We start from the raw sequence: 16,512 nt of genomic DNA, 5'->3' as shown, positions 1-16,512 counted from the left end.
TCTTGGTATCCAGCCTGGAGTTGGGCTCTTTGCTCAGCAGGTAGTCTGCTTCTACCTCTCTCCCTACTTCTCCCCCTTCCTCTGCTCCTGCTCTCTCTCTGTCTCATTCATAAATAAATAAATAAATAAATAAATAAATAAATAAATAAATAAATAAAATCTTAAAAAAAAAAATATGTTGCGGGATCCCTGGGTGGTGCAGCGGTTTGGCGCCTGCCTTTGGCCCAGGGCGCGATCCTGGTGACCCGGGATCGAATCCCACGTCGGGCTCCCGGTGCATGGAGCCTGCTTCTCCCTCTGCCTGTGTCTCTGCCTCTCTCTCCCTGTGTGTGTGACTATCATAAATAAATAAAAAAATAAAAAAAATCTGTTGCAATCATAGAGATCTCTATTGTTGAGGTGAGAAGGAGGTGGATGTGGGCACGAGGAGGAGGGGTAGGGAGGTTGGTTCAATGTCCAATTTCCCCCATTTCCTGCTTTCCCCTGGAGACCTGGTTGACCTTTTCTGAGTATTCCCCATTCCCTCCTTCCCCGGGGGCATTGGGCGAGCAACAACTTTGCATCCGTTTAGTCCTGAGGTCCTTAATTTCTTCATCTGTGAAAGAAGGGGGATCGAATCCGGTTCTGGTCTCCAAGATGCTTTGTTGGCGTGTCTGGGTGCTTGGGAAGAGGCGGTCTAGTGAGGGGTCTGTGGGAAGACTGGCGGTATAGTGGGCTTTTCTGGAAATCGCCGAGCGAGGCACATCCTTTATGCTTTTATTTATGGAGTGTTATCTATGAATGTCACCCCTCGTGATCTTCTCGGGGCCAGAAGAAGGGCTCATCCTAAGAATGCCATCCCTTCGTGGGGAGTGCCAACTCCCAACCCAGCGAAAACAACCCCGGTCTGTGGCTCAGTTAGTGGGGAAACATGTCAAGCACAGGGACCCAGGCGCGGGGCGCGGGGCGCCGGGCGCGGGGCGCGGGGCGCGGGGCGCGGGGCGGGGAGGGAAGCGCCCCCCTGCAGCCCGCGGTGTAGGCGTCTGACTTCGGAGGTCTCCAGCCGCCGGCGAGTTGCGAGCTGCGGCGGCGGACGGCGGCAGAAGGGGCGGTGCCAGGCCTGGGGGCGGGGCGGCCGGTCCCTATATAAGGCGGCACCGGGCGGTGCCAGCTCGCGAGCTGCTGCGGGAGACGGTGGCTTGGAGAGCGGAGGCGGGCGCGGATTCGCGGAGCCGGAGACCCTCGGAGGAGGTGAGGGCGTTGTGGCCGGCGAGGGGGCCTGGGCCGGCGGCTCGGAGCCCGGCCGAGGTGTCCGCCTCGTGTGTGTGTGTTCGTGTCCCAGCGGGTGAGTGTGTGCGTGCGCGTGCCGTCTTCACAGGTGAATGACGTGCGTGGGTCGGCTCCCACGGGTGTCTCCGGAAGGTGCGCTTGTGCCGGAGGTCGGGCTGTGTCGGAAGCCCGGGGCGGCGGGAGCGCAGCAGAGCGGGGGATCCCCTGCCGCGCCCCCCGCCCTGGAGCCAGGGGAGGCGTGGACTCGCGCGCCCCAGGCCCCCGGCGGCGCGCGGAGGGAGCCCCCGGGCGCGGAGCCCCCGGAGGGGCGGGGAACGCCGAGCCCGGCAGGTTCACCGCCCTCCGCTCCCGGCGGCTGCGATCCAATCCGCGCCGTCTCCGCCCAGACCCCTGCGGCCGGGGTCCCCGACGCCTCCGCGTCCGCCACCGGCTGGGCGCTGAGGTCAGCGCGGGCGGCGTACCCCCCCGGTCCTTGGGAACGTGTTGGGACACATCCTTTCAGGGCAATCGAGGAGGTGACTCACGGTGACAAGGAGACCCCGGGAAATGGGACGGGTGCGGTCAGAGCCCCGCCCGGGCTGGGGGACAGTGGCGCCCCAGAAGTCGGCTTCCTCCCCGCCCCGGGTGTCTGTGCCCCGATCGGCACAGTGACTGTTTGGCTGGCACAGAGTGTTCTCAGGGAAGCCGGGACATCGGGAGGTCCAGGACTGGGTGTCCGGTCCCCGCCTCGCAGCGCGCCCTCGGGGACCCGGAGCGGTGGCCCTGCGCGGGCTGGGCTCGCTCCAGCCGGCCCGTGGGAGAAGAACAGGGGTCGGACACACCTGTCCTCCTTCGCGCCCCGCCTGCCCTGGGGTCGGGGCGCCGCATTCCGCAGCGGGAGGGGAGACCTGCGCCGCGGGGCCGCGGGGCGTGCAGCCCACGCGCGGGGCGAGGGACCCGGAGAGGTCCCATCTGGAGGCTGGTCCCACCCTGACGGCCACATCCGGGGGCTCCCGGCGCCCCTCGCCAAACTGCCCTGTCCGAGGGCGACTGCTCAGCGCGCAGCGAGAGGACGAGCCGTCCTTTGGGCGCCGCCGCCCAGCGCGGGCCACCGTGCACCCCCCCCCCCCCGTCGGGGGCCCTCGGGGGACACGGGCGCCCGCCTCTTGCGGAAAAGAATCTTGGAATTGGGTTTGGCGCTTTGGGGTGCCCGGGCGGCTCCCTCCCTGCCCCCCCTTCCCTGCCTCCACGTCGCGGTTCGAGGACTGTCGAGCGGTTCTGTTTTCCTTGCTTTCGTCTATTTTTATTTTCCAGGGATCTGACTCATCCCGTGCTTTGGGCGTGGAGATAAGGTGGAGGGACCAAACCTCTGCGCGCCTCTGCGTGCGGAGTGTGTGTGTGTGTGTGTGTGTGTGTGTGTGTGTGTGTGTCACGGAGGCGCGCGCGTTTTTCCAACAGTGGCGGGGCTTTCGGAAGCCTGGCTGGCTCAGCGTGACGTGTTCGCGGCCCCCGGTCCGCCCCCCGGTCCGCCCCCCGCCTCCCCTCCCCACCCGAGGGTGACGCTGCAGCCCGAGCGCACGCAGAGTTGTGGCGGGCGGGGAGCGCTCCGCAGGAAACTGACTCATCGCTGCTCGCGGCGGCGGCTCGCGGCTCTGCCCACACGCCGACCCTGCGCGTGATTTCCTGGAGACCGGCGCCCCCGTCCGGCCCCGACGCGAGTAGCAAGCGCGCCTTCCCGCGGAACGCGGCTTCGCCCGCCTTCCCTTCCCGCCTCGCTGCGCCGCGGCTGAGCCTGAGCCGCAGCTGCGAACGCCCCTGAAAAAGCATGCCCCGTTGGCTCATCGCGGGGTGCTCAGTGCTTACTGGTTACTTCGGAATTAAAACTGGCTGAAGTCTAAGACACGAAGGCCAACCAAGGATGCTATTCTCGGTTGTTTGTGAAATAAGGGTTTATATTTGACTTTTCTCTGAACTGGGAGTTACGATAATGGGAATGAGATCAGATTTTGATGAGGAGCCTATGAGGGCCATAGGGTGGTAGGAGAGAGGATCCTTGCCTGGATTCTGGTCCCATCTTGAGCGCCTAGAAGCCTGGGAATACTCAGCCTCCTGGTGAAAAGCCAAGGCAGGCTCCTCCTCCTTGTGCCAGTGAGGCCGTCCTGTGTATCCTCTCTTGAAAGGCACCCCAAGAGTGCCCATATGGGGAACTGCCAAACACCTGCTTAAATCCCCTTTATTTTATTATTTTTTAAGATTATTTATTTATTTATTCATGAGAGACACACAGAGGAGGCAGAGACACAGGCAGAGGGAGAAGCAGGCTCCCTGCGGGAAACCGGCTGTGGGACTCTACCCTTGAACTCCGGCATCAGGCCCTGCACGGAAGGCAGATGCTCAACTGCTGAGCCAACCAGGGGCTTAAATCCCCTTTAGTTTGAGTTATTCTGGGAAGAGAGGGACCTATCAACCTGTATTTTTTAAAAAGCTCCCTAAGTGATTCTGCTGGGCCTCTGGTTAGGAACACAAAACTAGAGAGGGAGTAAGGATGAACACCAGAGCACGGAACCCAGGATAAACAGGCCTGGGTTCAAATCCTGGCTGTGCCACTTGTGAGCCATGTGACCTCGGGCAAGTTACTTTACTTCTCTGAGGTCTTAGTTACTTCTTCTGTTAAAAAAAAAAAAAAGACCAATATACCCACTCTTTAGGAAAATTAATATTTATTAACTTAGAACAGCCCCTGGCACATAAAAATATATAAATAAATCCTGATGCTTGCCCTAAAGAGAGTGGGTGAAGGTTATTTGAGGGCTCCGCCCACTGTGCTGTATAACCCCTCTATGGGGCAGTGGCCCTTGGCCTTTTTAGTTTTCTGATTTGGGGGCAAGCCTCGTATCTCTCTAAACGCTTGCCCTTTAAACTTGGTCTGAGGTCACCTAATGTGTCCTCTCTCCTATAAGCTGTGGGAGGTGGGGTGGGGAGGGGGAGCTGTGGCAAGGGTCCAGGGCTTCCTGCCCCAGGAGGTCACTCAGCAGAGCTTTCACCCTCAGAGCCTGCAAAGCAGGACTTGTCCTCGGGGGAAAAGCCAGTCCCTGCCAAGGTTGCACAGCCGCTCAGCCCTGGAGTCAGGCCAGAGCAGGGCAGGTAGGTGCCAGCACTTCGTCATGAGCAAACTCACCCTCGGTTTTCCCTCTTCTGAAGTGAAAGGAGAGGAACCAGGTAGACCGGTCAACTCTAATTTTCTTTGCCCGCAAAACGGGTTCCTCAGATGCAGCTAACACAGGCAGAGGCTTCCAGGCTGTCTAGACTTCAGATCACCTGATGTGCCTGGCAGGATGTGGCTCAGCCTGGGAGAAATCATCACCCTGGCCTGCCCTGCCCAGCCCCTCCTCACCTCCAGGCCTCCCGCCTGATGACATCCTTGGGAAAGGCCCCCAGCACACAGCACCTGTCAGCTGCTGTCTGAAGGAGGTGGTGGTGGGGGAAGGGGGGGAAGACTCAGCCAGAACTGAACACAGAGAAATAATAACACTTCTATATACCAGCTTCTATATACCAGCTGCTTCTCTGCCTGTTACCTACGTTAACTCAGTTAATCCTCACATCTGTCCTCTGAGACATTCACTATTACTGTCTCCATTTTACAGATGAGGCAAATAGAGTTGAGAGAAGTTAAGCTATTTGTGCAGGGTCACCCAGCGGAGCCTGGATTCCAACCTAGGCAGTCCTGCTCCAGAGCCCTCACTCTTAACCACAGGATAGAGCCTCCACCTCTGTTCTATTGCCTTGCTAGAAGGGACTCCCTGACCAATTGCTTGAGCATGCATGCACAGCCCCATTTTTTTATAGATGAGAAAATTGAGGCCCAGAGACATTAAGTGACTTTATTTTTTTAATCTTTAACATTTTTAAGTGACTTATTTTTAACAGATTTTATTTATTTATTAGAGAGAGAGAGAGTTGTGCACAAGCCGAGGAAGAGGCAGAGAGAGGGGGAGAAGCAGACTCCCTGTGGAGGAGGGAGCCCAATGCAGGGCTCCATCCCTCAGGATCATGACCTGAGCCAAAGTCAGACACTTAAACAACTGAGCCACCCAGGCACCCCTTTAAGTGACTTTAAAGTTTATGTAATACGCAGCAGAGCTAGGAATAGATCCTAGGTGGGGTGTTTTTTTTTTTTTTTTCTTTTTATCCCAAAACCCTGGGGGTACTTTTGAATTTCAGAACAGAATTATCCCACATGGGTATCTTGGTAGAGGGATTCAGGAGGCCAGAGTTGCTGTCAGCCTGCCCTTTCATTTGGGACCTGACCTTTTGGTCCGGGCTGGGGTTGGGAAACTACTGGACTCTGGTAATTCACACCCATGAAGGACACCTCGAGGGGGAAACTCATTGATTTTAGTTGATAATACTGGTGGTAAACAGGACTCCGATCCTGCTAATGCAATAAACTTGTCTTTGTTGACAGAACCTGTCCTTCAGCTGCCCACTCCCCCAGTGACCTTGGGGTGCCAGGATGGCTGAGTTCTGGCCCCATCCGGGGGCTGTGGACTGGGGGCTGGGAGTGGCCTGTGGGGAGGAGATGGTGGAGAATCAGCTGGAAGGACTCAGAGACCTCGTGTTCTAGTAGGAAGCTCCCCTCTGAGCTTGCACAGGAAGCCCGGCCTGCTAGGGCAGGGTGCCATTCCCCAAGTGACCGGGGGCCTTGTGTCTCAGCTGCAGGTGCCATGTCGGAGCCGTCCAGGGACGCCCTGCCCATCCCTCATGGCAGCAAGGCTTGCCGCCGCCTCTTCGGCCCCGTGGACAGCGAGCAGCTGCGCCGGGACTGTGACGCGCTGATGGCCAGCTGTGTGCAAGAGGCCCGGGAGCGATGGAACTTTGACTTCGTCACCGAGACGCCGCTGGAAGGCGACTTTGCCTGGGAGCGCGTGCGGGGCCTGGGCCTGTCCAAGGTCTCCCTGCCTGCGGGGCCCCGGGGGGGCCGGGATGACCTGGGAGGGGGCAAGCGGCCCGGCACCTCGCCTGCCCTGCTGCAGGGGACAGCTCAGGAGGACCACCTGGACCTGTCGCTGACCTGCACCCTCCTGCCTCACTCCCCTGAGCGGCCTGAGGCATCCCCGGGTGTGCCTGGCACCTCTCAGGGCCGAAAACGGCGGCAGACCAGCATGACAGGTGAGGATGGGTGTGGGGAAGGACACTGCAGGGGACTCTCAGAATCCGTGGTGCAGGGGCTGGCCTGTCGGGTTCAGCTGGCTCATCAGGCCCAGAGGGAAACAGGCCAGAGAGAGGAAGTCACTCGGCAGGTCTACAGCCAAGACCAGCTAGCTAACATTTATTGGGAACATTTATTATAGGCCAAGCCCCTTGCTAAGGTGAATTTCTAAGACGGTTTCTTTTTGCTTCCTTCCTTTTTTTTTTTTTTTTAAAGATTTATTTATTTGAGAGAGTCAAAGAATGCGAACGGGGGTGGGGGGGTTGAGGGGTGGAGTGGCAGAGGGAGAGGGAGAAGCAGACTCCCATCCATCTTCCTTATTTTTTTCTTTGGCATATGGTTTGTTTGCTTGCTTGATTTTACTATCAACAGCTACTTCCTTATCTTAAGATTGTCTATGTCCCTCATGAAGTGATTATCTCCACGAGAAAGGGATCTGCATCTTTCTTGTTCATTGCTGAATCCCCAGCACCTAGGACAGTGTCTGGCATATAGTAGGTGCTTGATAAAAAAAAAAAAAATCAATGAGCAAGGCTGACCTTCAAGCACATACTGTGCCTGGCTCCAGATCAAAGCCTTTAGAGAGGGCATTTCATCCAATTCTTGGAGCATTGTACCAGTGGCAGCTTCATTTTATACATGAGGAAACAGGCTTAGAGAGGTGCAGTCCTGAATCCCATGGCAGGGGCACCTGGGTGGCTCAGTCAGTTGAGTGTCTGACTCTTGGTCTCAGCTCAGGTCCTGATCTCAGGGCTGTGAGTTCAAGCCCTGTGTTGGGTTCCCTGCTGGGTTTGGAGCTCACCTTAAAAAAAAAAAAAAAAAAAAAGAATCCCATGGCAAATTTGCAGCTGAGTCAGAACTAACAATACGGATAATAATAGTTCCTATTTATATGGCCCAGTCATTGTACGGAACACTTCTCGCAGAGTATCTAGTGGCATTCTTGGAGCAGTGCTGTTCAATGGAATTCTGCAGTGATGCAGATGTCCAGTGCCGCTAGCTCCAAATAGCCACTGAGCATCTGACGTGTGGCTGGTGTGACTGAGAAACTGAATTTTTCATTTTATTTGATTCTACTTCATTTAACGACAGACATAGCTGGCTACTGTAGTGGGCAGCTTGGCTTGGAGCCGGCCCACGGATGTAGGTCTGGTTATTGTTGGTCACAGCTGTGAAGCGTGGTGGGATGCTCTCTGTAATGCTCCCCAGGGAGGCAGAGTGGAAGTTGCCCCCCACCCCCACCCCCGGACTTGGCAATGTGTCCCTTCGGCCCTAGGAGACATCCCTGCCCCCTCTGCGTGTGCTCTAGACGGATATAGCTCTGCTGGGCCCTCTTCCTCCTGGTCAGCTGACTTCTGTTTTTTCTTCCCAGATTTCTATCACTCCAAACGCCGGCTGATCTTCTCCAAGAGGAAGCCCTAATCTGCTCACCGGAAGCCTCAAGCTCCTAGAAATGAGAGCCCCCCCACATCCCAGGCCCCTTCTACACCTTTTGCCTTTACTCCTTCAGTTTGTACGTCTTAATTATTATTTGTGTTTTAATTTAAACTTCTCCTCATGTACATACCCTGCTTGCCACCACCCTCCCCCCCCACCCCTCCCCAGCCTTTGGCATTTAGGATTATTTAAAAAACCATTAGATAGCAGAATGATAGGCTTATTAGAGTGCTAGGTATTTTTATTATGCAAACTGTTATTTAAATACATCTTCCCCCTGTGCTCCTCATTTCCACTCTCCCAGAGGTAAGGTGGGGCTGGCATGACCCTCACCTGCTGGGTGGTGTTCTCTGGAGGGGCCTGGCTCCCTCTGCTCACCGCCTGGTAGGTGTTCTGAAATTTCGCCCCCTTCCTGCCTTCCCAAACCTGGATTCTTTATCATTTGAGAAGTAAACAGCACTTTGAAGGGGGGCCCAGCAGGGTGGGGGCAGCATCAAAACTTTGGGGTCCTCTCACCTTCTCTAAGGTTGGGCAGGGTGACCCTAAAGTGGGCACAGCCTAGAACACTCTGTCCTGTGAAGGCATGGGGGAAGGTAGGGTCCCGTAGCAAACCACCCCACCTCCCCTCACCCCCTCTGCCACCACAAGGGAGACAGTCTCCATGTTTGGCCTCCCATGAGGTCTTCTAGGAGCTCTGGATGCCCCCTGTTTTCCAGCTGGGCTTTCAAGTCTCTCTCTGTCCCCCGCCCCTCCCCCATTCTCTTTCCCACTAGGACCCTCTCAGTCCTGGGTGGCAGCTCTGGGATGCCTGTTCCCCCAGCTTAGTGGACTGAGAGGGTTTCCTAGGGGTATACTAGAAGTGGGGGTCCCCAGTTCTACCTCAGGCAGCTCAAGCAGCGACCACCTCCTCCTCTCACCTCCTGGGGCAGAGGTCCTGAGAGGGTGAGATAGGCCTACTTGAGTGGGGAATCTGTCAGGGGCGTATTGGGGGGGAGCAGATTTTTCTAGGAGAGAGAGGGCAACACCAGCCCCTGGAACTCATCCAAGGACTTTCCCCACTGCCCTACCCTTCCCCCATTTCATTGCACTTTGAATAGCAGCTGAACAAGGAGTCAGATGTTTTAAGATAGCAGAGGTAGACGCTGTGGATAGGGCATGCTACATGGGCTAGTTGTGAGTTATTGTCTCTTCTGGCCCTGAACATTGAGCCCCTAGAGGTACTGAAGCACTTAGTGGGTCTGACCCCAAACACTGTAAGCTCCTGTAACATCCTGGCCTGTACTGTTTTCTCCTGGCTCCTCATGTGTCCTGGTTCTCCTGTTTCCACCTAGACTATAAGCCTCTGAAGGGCAAGAACAAGTCCTGTACTGCCCTGGGTCTCTCACAGCCCCTCCCGCAGTGCTGGGTACACAGCAGGTGCTCAATAAATATTTCTTAGTAACTTGTATTGTGATCAATATGCCTCACCATTTGTAAGCACAAGTAGGTGGAAGATTATGTGGGTCGTTTTTACAATTTTAGCAATTAGGCATTTAAAGTTAAAAAATGCCGAGAGCTTAACAAAGACAATGAGGCAAAAGACGACAAAACCCAAAACAATAAACATCACACCTCTGCAAAGATTGCCCACCAGGATCAATATTTTGGTTCATTGTGTGGCCTCTTTTTAGTAAAGAATATGTTGTTAGTCACCAGGGACATGCAAATCATTACTCATTGGGGAAATGCACGTTAAAACCACAATAAGATAAACTGCACCCTTATAATAGAGTGACTATAAGGAAAAAAGCTGACCTTGCCAAGTGTGGGCAAGCATAGGGAACAACCGGAACTCTTACACCTTGCAGGCAGAAGTATAAAATATCTCAACTACTTTAGAAAACTGTTTGATGATACCTTCCAAAGATGGCTCGCCTCATGCCTGCCCCGTGACACAGGAATTCCATTCCTAAGTTTGTTCTCAAGAGAAATCAGTACATATTTCCACCAGAAACCATGTTCATAGCAGTCTTGACAGACCCAAACTGGAAACAACCCAAAAGCCCATAACAAGGATATATATGTAAATTGTGGTAGCTTTCTATAGTAGAGTACTGTAGAACAAAGTGACCCACAGCTCTATGGTCAACTCCTCTGCGACAAAGCAGGAAAGCATATTCAAAGGAAAAAAAGAAGAGACCGTCTCTTCAACAAATGGTGTTGGGAAAACTGGACAACCACATGCAGAAGAATGAAACTGGGCCATTTTCTTACACCAATAGAAAAATAAACTCAAAATGAATGAAAGACCTAAATGTGAGATAGGAAACCATCAAAATCCTAGAGGAGAACACAGGCAGCAACCTCTGACCTTGACCATGGCAACTTCTTGCTAGACATGTCTCCAGAGGCAAGAGAAACAAAAGCAAAAATGAACTATTGGGACTTTATTAAAATAAAAAGCTTCTGCAGAGTGAAGGAAACAATCAACAAAACCAAAAGGCAGCCTATGGGATGGGAGAAGATATTTGCAAATGACATATCTGACAAAGGTATAGTATCCAAAACCCATAAGGAACTTATCAAACTCAACTCCCAAAAACCAGATAATCCAGTTAAGAAAGAGGCAGAAGACATTTTTTTCAAAGAAGACATCCAGATGGCCAACAGACACACAAAAAAGATGCTCAACACCACTCATCATCAGGGAAATACGAATTTAAACCATGATGAGATGTCACCTCACACCTGTCAGAATGGCTAAAAATTAACAACACAAGAAACATCACGCTGTTGGTGATGTGGAGAAAGGGGGACCCTCCTACACTGTTGGTGGGAATGCAAACTGGTACAGCTACTGTGGAAAACAGTGTGGAGGCTCCTTAAAAGTTAAAAATAGAGCTACCCTATGATCCAGCAGTTGCACTACTAAGTATTTATCCAAAGGATACAAAAATACAGATTTGAAGGGATACATACAATCCAATGTTTATAGTAGCCTTATCAACAATAGCCAAACTATGGAGAGAGCCCAAATGTCCATCAACAGATGAATGGATAAAGAATATGTGGTGTATATATGTTTATGTACATATATATATATGTAATGGAATATTACTCAGCTAATGAAAAAGAATGAAATCTTGCCATTTGCAACAATGTGAATAGAACTAGAGGGTATTATGCTAAGCAAAATAAGTCAAAGAAGGACAAATACCATATGATTTCACTCATATATGGAATTTAAGAAATGAAAATGAACATAGGGGAAAGGAAGGAAAAATAAAATAAGATAAAAACAGAGAGGCAGGCAAACTATAAAAGACTCTATAATTAAGAGAACAAACTGAGGAGCACCTGGGTGGGTCAGTCTTAGGTTAAGTGTCTTGATTTCGGCTCAGGTCATGATCTCAGAGTTGTGAGACCAAGCCCAGCATCACTCTGCACTCAGGAGTGCACTCCAGTAGTGGAGAATCTCTCCCTCTCCCCCACCCCTCCCCTCAGTCATGGGTGCTAGTGCACGCTTTTTCTCTCTCTCTCTAATATAAATAAATAGGTCTTAAAAAAGAGAGAGAATAAACTTTGGGTTGCTGGAGTGAGGAGGGTAGGGGGATGGGTAAATTGGATGATGGGTATTAAAGAAGGCATTTGTCATGATGAGCCCTGGGAGTTGTGTGTTTTTTTTTTTTTTTTTTTAAGATTTTATTCATTTATTCATGAGACACAGAGAGAGAGAGGCAGAGACATAGGCAGAGGGAGAAGCAGGCTCCCTGTGGGGGAGCCCGATGTGGGACTCAATCCTGGAACCCCGAGATCATGCCCCAAGCCGAAGGCAGATGTTCAACAGCTGAGACACCCAGGTGTCCCAGCACTGGGTATTATATGTTAAGTGATGAATCACTAAATTCTACTCCTGAAGCCAATTTTACACTATATGTTAACTAATTAGAATTTAAATAAAAATTTGAAAAAATAAAAGAACAGAGTACTTTACATGTATCTTCTGATTATCTGTTTATAATTAACCACTCCAAGACTTTAGTGGCTTAAAACAATAATCATTTATTTGCTTCTGACTGCAGTTTGACCAAGAACTACTTTTCTTTTTTTTTTTTAATTTTATTTTATTATTTTATTTTTTTATGATAGTCACAGAGAGAGAGAGAGAGAGGCAGAGACATAGGCAGAGGGAGAAGCAGGCTCCATGAACCGGGAGCCCGATGTGGGATTTGATCCCAGGTCTCCAGGGCCGCGCCTGGGGCCAAAGGCAGGCGCTAAACCACTGCGCCACCCAGGGATCCCCAAGAACTACTTTTCAAATGTTGGATAATTGTCTGCTGTACAGGGGCATGGCTTTGCTCTAGAACCCTAGGGCTCCCAGTTGGAGCTCAGCCCGCACTGGGGCTTTTCAGAGACTTCACATATAATATGTGAGTAATATCCTATGGATATTTCTAGTACCATGGGATACACTGACTCATATGTCCTGAGTGCTTGTTCTATAGCATGGACCTGTCACAGATTTGTCTTTTGTCCTAGACTCCACTCAAACATGGCAGCTCCCCACATCATCTAGTAAATTTGCTGGAGAGTTAATATAGGCCTCCAAAGTCCAAATAAGCTCACCCATCCTGTGCCTCTCTATAGGGGGAGCATGTCCACATTACAATGGCTTGTCTTTTCTTCAAGAGGGAATGGCCCAGCATGTCTCTGTTCATTTGACCACTTAAACTGTAACATGACAGGTCTCTGAATTTTTGTAAGGAATGTGAACATGGGATCTCTGGGTGGCGCAGCGGTTTGGTGCCTGCCTTTGGCCCAGGGCGCGATCCTGGAGACCTGGGATCGAATCCCACGTCGGGCTCCCGGTGCATGGATCCTGCTTCTCCCTCTGCCTGTGTCTCTGCCTCTCTCTCTCTATCTGTGTGTGACTATCATAAATAAATAAAAATTTATAAAAAAAAAAAAAGAGGGAATGCCACATTTAAAAAAAAAAAAAAAGGAATGTGAACATGACCCCTTTTTTTAAAATCCCCTTTCCTGAAATGAATTGGGAAGAATGCACTGGCCATATTATTAGTGTCTTACAGTCAGAACCCACGTAGACTATTCTATAGCAAAGGCACCATATCTGATGTAATGGCTGCAATTAGAGCTACTGTGTAGATAGCCATCAATTGCCATGTTTCATTTGAGGTGGATGGAATGGGGATCTGATGGGGACTACTTTGCATACTCTAGGTCTTGAGTGTAACACTAATGTCTGCATATCCACCTGGCTTGTGGTAGTGCTTCTGATTTACTGCTTGACTAGTAGGATGATAGCAGAGACTTCCACTTCATCCTTCTTTCCATAATGGCTCTTATTCCACAGATAAGGAAACCGATCAGTGAGGGTTCTGGCAACAGCTAAATATATCCATCCCAATTTGCACTCAGGGGCTGGGAGATAACCACAGAGTAGGTCCATAGGCCCACTGGACTCTGAGATGAACCTGGCCAGGACTCCATTATCACCCAGCCTTGCATGTCCTCCTCCTCTAAAAGGAGCCTATAATGGTATTTTGGGTCGGCTGGTACTGGGGTAAGCTCAGACTCTGTATCAAATAGACCTCAACAGATCTGTTCCACACTGCACAGCTCTTCTGCTAAATAGCCAGAGGGCACTTTGAAGGGAAGAGTTGAGGAAGTATTTATTTAGTATACTTACAGTGACATTATGGGGTTTTTTCTTCAATCAGTGAGTCTGAGTCTGAGAACTGGCTCAAATTTGGCAGCTGGGTGAGAAATTGTGATTTTTCTATGGTGGCAGCTGGCATCAGCTTTTGCTCACCCCCCTTGACCGGCAGTGGTTCAGTCAAGCCATGTCCTATTCAATGCTCCTCTCTCTTAGCTTTAGAAATGCCACTGTCAAAGGGCTCTGCTGACCCGGTCAGGCTTTGTGTCTACCTTGCCTCTGATGATTAAGTGGCTGTCTGAGGCCTCTGCTCCTCTTGGATCATAGTGTGTCCCTTGCGTTGACAGTGGCCATGTCATTTCATGATAGTATCTCCCAGCCAGCTCTGAGCTCCTCTCACTGGTACATCCTTTATTGCTTTGAGAAGGGAGGGCCTTCTGGGCCCTCCTGGGGATGACAGGTCCAGGGTGGGGGGCCTCACTAGGATGTTCAGTCCTGAGTTAAGAGAGAGACTTCCATACAAACTCTCTTTATCTAGTCTGTATTCCTCATCTCTCCCAGCACTGGTCCTTGAGATCTCCCATGGGTGTTTCCCTAGTCATACCCATACTTATTAGCCAGACTGTAGCTTTTTTGGTAACCTGTACTTTCCTGGTTGGGCAATGTTGAGACTTGACCCCAATGATTCATCTAGAGAAGGGGCCAGCAAACCAAAACTCTGTGGCCTAGCTACCTGTTTTGATTAAAGTTTTATGGGAAAGCAGACATGCCCATTTGTTTACCTATTGTCTATGGCTGGTTTTGCTCTATTATATTAAGGAGTGCAAAGTCCGAATTGAGTAGTTGTGACACAGACCATGTGGCCCACAGACCTAAACTATTTACTCTCATGTCCTTGAAGAAGATGTTTGCTGCCTCTGGTCTAGAAGCCATGAGGGGAGGTGGAATGGATCTTGGGGAAGGTAAACATTCACCTCAGGTGAATCCTTCGTGTGGGCTTCAGGTAGTGATAGAAAACCTCCTCTAGAGGGTGCTTCTGCAGGCCTGGGGAGCTTAGGGGACATGGGGTACAGGTTCCTGAGGGCATCCATCCACATATCTCAGCACCCCTCTCCCAACTTTTCCTGCTGGCTGGGGCCATGCACTGAGCCCCCCCGTAGCACCACCACCTTTATGATGAAATCCTGGGGCTGATTATCAACCCAGATGAGGGCCATTTAGAATGCTCTTATGGGGTTCTCCTGTCTCCCACAACATGCTCTAAGTCAAGCCTGTCATTCGTTTTCTTCGAGACCTCTAGGGCAGTTAACCAAAGCAAGCCAAGGTCACACTCCTCACCGCCCCCCCCCCCCCCCCCCCGTCTTTCCAGCGTTAGATCTACGGTATAAGTCCGTGTTGCCCTGGAATCCCACCTGTTCCTCACCCCAATCCACCTCCGCACAGCTGAGTGTTGGTCCTTGTGTAGTCACAGCCTGTCACGGGCTGTCAATACCTTGTTCATTGCCAGCAGTCCGGTCCCCCTTGTCATCACATTGGCAAGGGATCCATTTTCAGAAGCCCATACTGCTTTCTGTCATTTTTGGTACCAGGTCTGGGAATCAAGTCCCGTATCAGGCTCCCTGCGAGGAGCCAGCTTCTTCCTCTGCCTGTGTCTCTGTTTCTCATGAATAAATAAATAAAATCTTTTTAAAAAATATTGGCAACTAAAGGGAAAGAATTGAACTTTTTTCTACTTGAAAAATTTATTTTACTTATTTTTACTATTTTACCAATGTGGTAAATATTTGGGAAAGAGCTATCTCTAGATCAACCAATACACTTTAAAAATATTTTGTATTCTGGGATGCACGGGTAGCTCAATGGTTGAGCGTCTGCCTTTGGCTCAGGGCATGATCCTGGGGTCGTGGGATCGAGTCCCACATGGGGCTCTCCGCAGGGAGTCTCCTTCTCCCTCTGCCTGTGTCTCTGTCTCTCTCTGTATCTCTCATGAATAAATAAATTAAATCTTAAAAAAAAAAATCACTGTGGCTTTACCCTCTCCCACCAGCCCACAGAAATGTGAGCTCCATGAGGGGAAGTCTTTGCCTGTTTTGTTTGCGGCTGTGTCCCAGGACCTAAAAAAGTACCCAACACAGGGCAGCCCGGGTGGCTAAGGGTTTAGCACCGCCTTCAGCCTAAGGCGTGATCCCGGAGACCCAGGATCGAGTCCCACGTAGGTTCCCTGAGTGGAGCCTGCTTCTCCCTCTGCCTGAGTCTCTGCCTCTCTCTCTGTGTGTCTCTCATGAATAAATAAAATCTTAAAAAAAAAGTACCCAACACCTAGTAGGTGGTCAATAATATTTGTTGAATGAATGAATTATTCCCTATGGCTTGTATTTCCTTCCTGACCCCAGTATTCATCTTTCAAACCCCACCCCACCCATCCCTGCTTCTGGTCCCGGGTTGCTGCCCCTCATGGCTTGACAATCAGTTTGGCATGTGAACAGGGCTATCTGCGAATTGGCAGGATGGACAAGTTGGAGACTCTCTCAGTCCCCTTCTTTTAACAGCCGCAAAAATAACAACAGCTAACACTGATGATCATCTGCCTAACGCAGTTCCAAATGCTTTATGCGGGTTTATAGCATTTAATCCTAATAACAGACCTAGGAGTTGGGCATTGCCTTTGCCTGTGTTTTACAGGAGATAAACTGAGGCAATAAGCCCTTAAGTCACTCGCCTGAGAGCACTCAGGTGGGGAGCCAGGATATTCACGCGGATACCTCAGGTCATGTGGCCTGCTCCTTGAACCCTGGGCTTCTACCATCGTGACAATTCTGGGGAGGCCTGCCAGCAGTCTCCCCTGTGCCCCTCCTCTGTCTCTGAAGTAATTTTGGGGTTTTCTCAATCATATGTAAAGTGTGCTGTATAAATGCGAATTTGCACCAAGCTCCCTGGCCGGGGTTCCCTGCAGGGAATA

General features: G+C 51.2%; 1 protein-coding gene across 2 annotated transcripts; it reads left to right on the top strand.

Moving 5' to 3' along the window:
• Positions 1–1,072: 1,072 nt before the first annotated feature.
• On the top strand, positions 1,073–9,342 carry CDKN1A (cyclin dependent kinase inhibitor 1A). 2 transcript variants are annotated; one of them, XM_072833245.1, is made up of 3 exons: positions 1,073–1,230; positions 5,965–6,420; positions 7,833–9,342. In XM_072833245.1, exons 2-3 carry the CDS (start codon positions 5,976–5,978, stop codon positions 7,880–7,882), a joined length of 495 nt encoding a protein of 164 aa, XP_072689346.1. In that variant the 5' UTR covers positions 1,073–1,230; positions 5,965–5,975; the 3' UTR covers positions 7,883–9,342. The 2 variants fall into 2 exon arrangements, with proteins under 2 accessions (XP_072689346.1, XP_072689345.1); XM_072833244.1 differs by having other exon boundaries at positions 1,143–1,230; positions 5,971–6,420.
• Positions 9,343–16,512: the final 7,170 nt, after the last annotated feature.

This window comes from Canis lupus, chromosome 7, assembly GCF_048164855.1.
Source record: "Canis lupus baileyi chromosome 7, mCanLup2.hap1, whole genome shotgun sequence".
NCBI classification, from domain to species: domain Eukaryota; kingdom Metazoa; phylum Chordata; class Mammalia; order Carnivora; family Canidae; genus Canis; species Canis lupus.
Note: the sequence above shows the minus strand (reverse complement) of the source record. Positions and strands in the feature narration are given on the sequence as shown.

Excerpts from the sequence above, each read along its gene's own strand:
- CDKN1A (XM_072833245.1), top strand. The coding sequence starts at position 5,976 with ATGTCGGAGCCGTCCAGGGACGCCCTGCCCATCCCTCATGGCAGCAAG. Across the intron at positions 6,421-7,832 it reads GCGGCAGACCAGCATGACAG|ATTTCTATCACTCCAAACGC; the intron begins GTGAGGATGGGT and ends TTTTCTTCCCAG.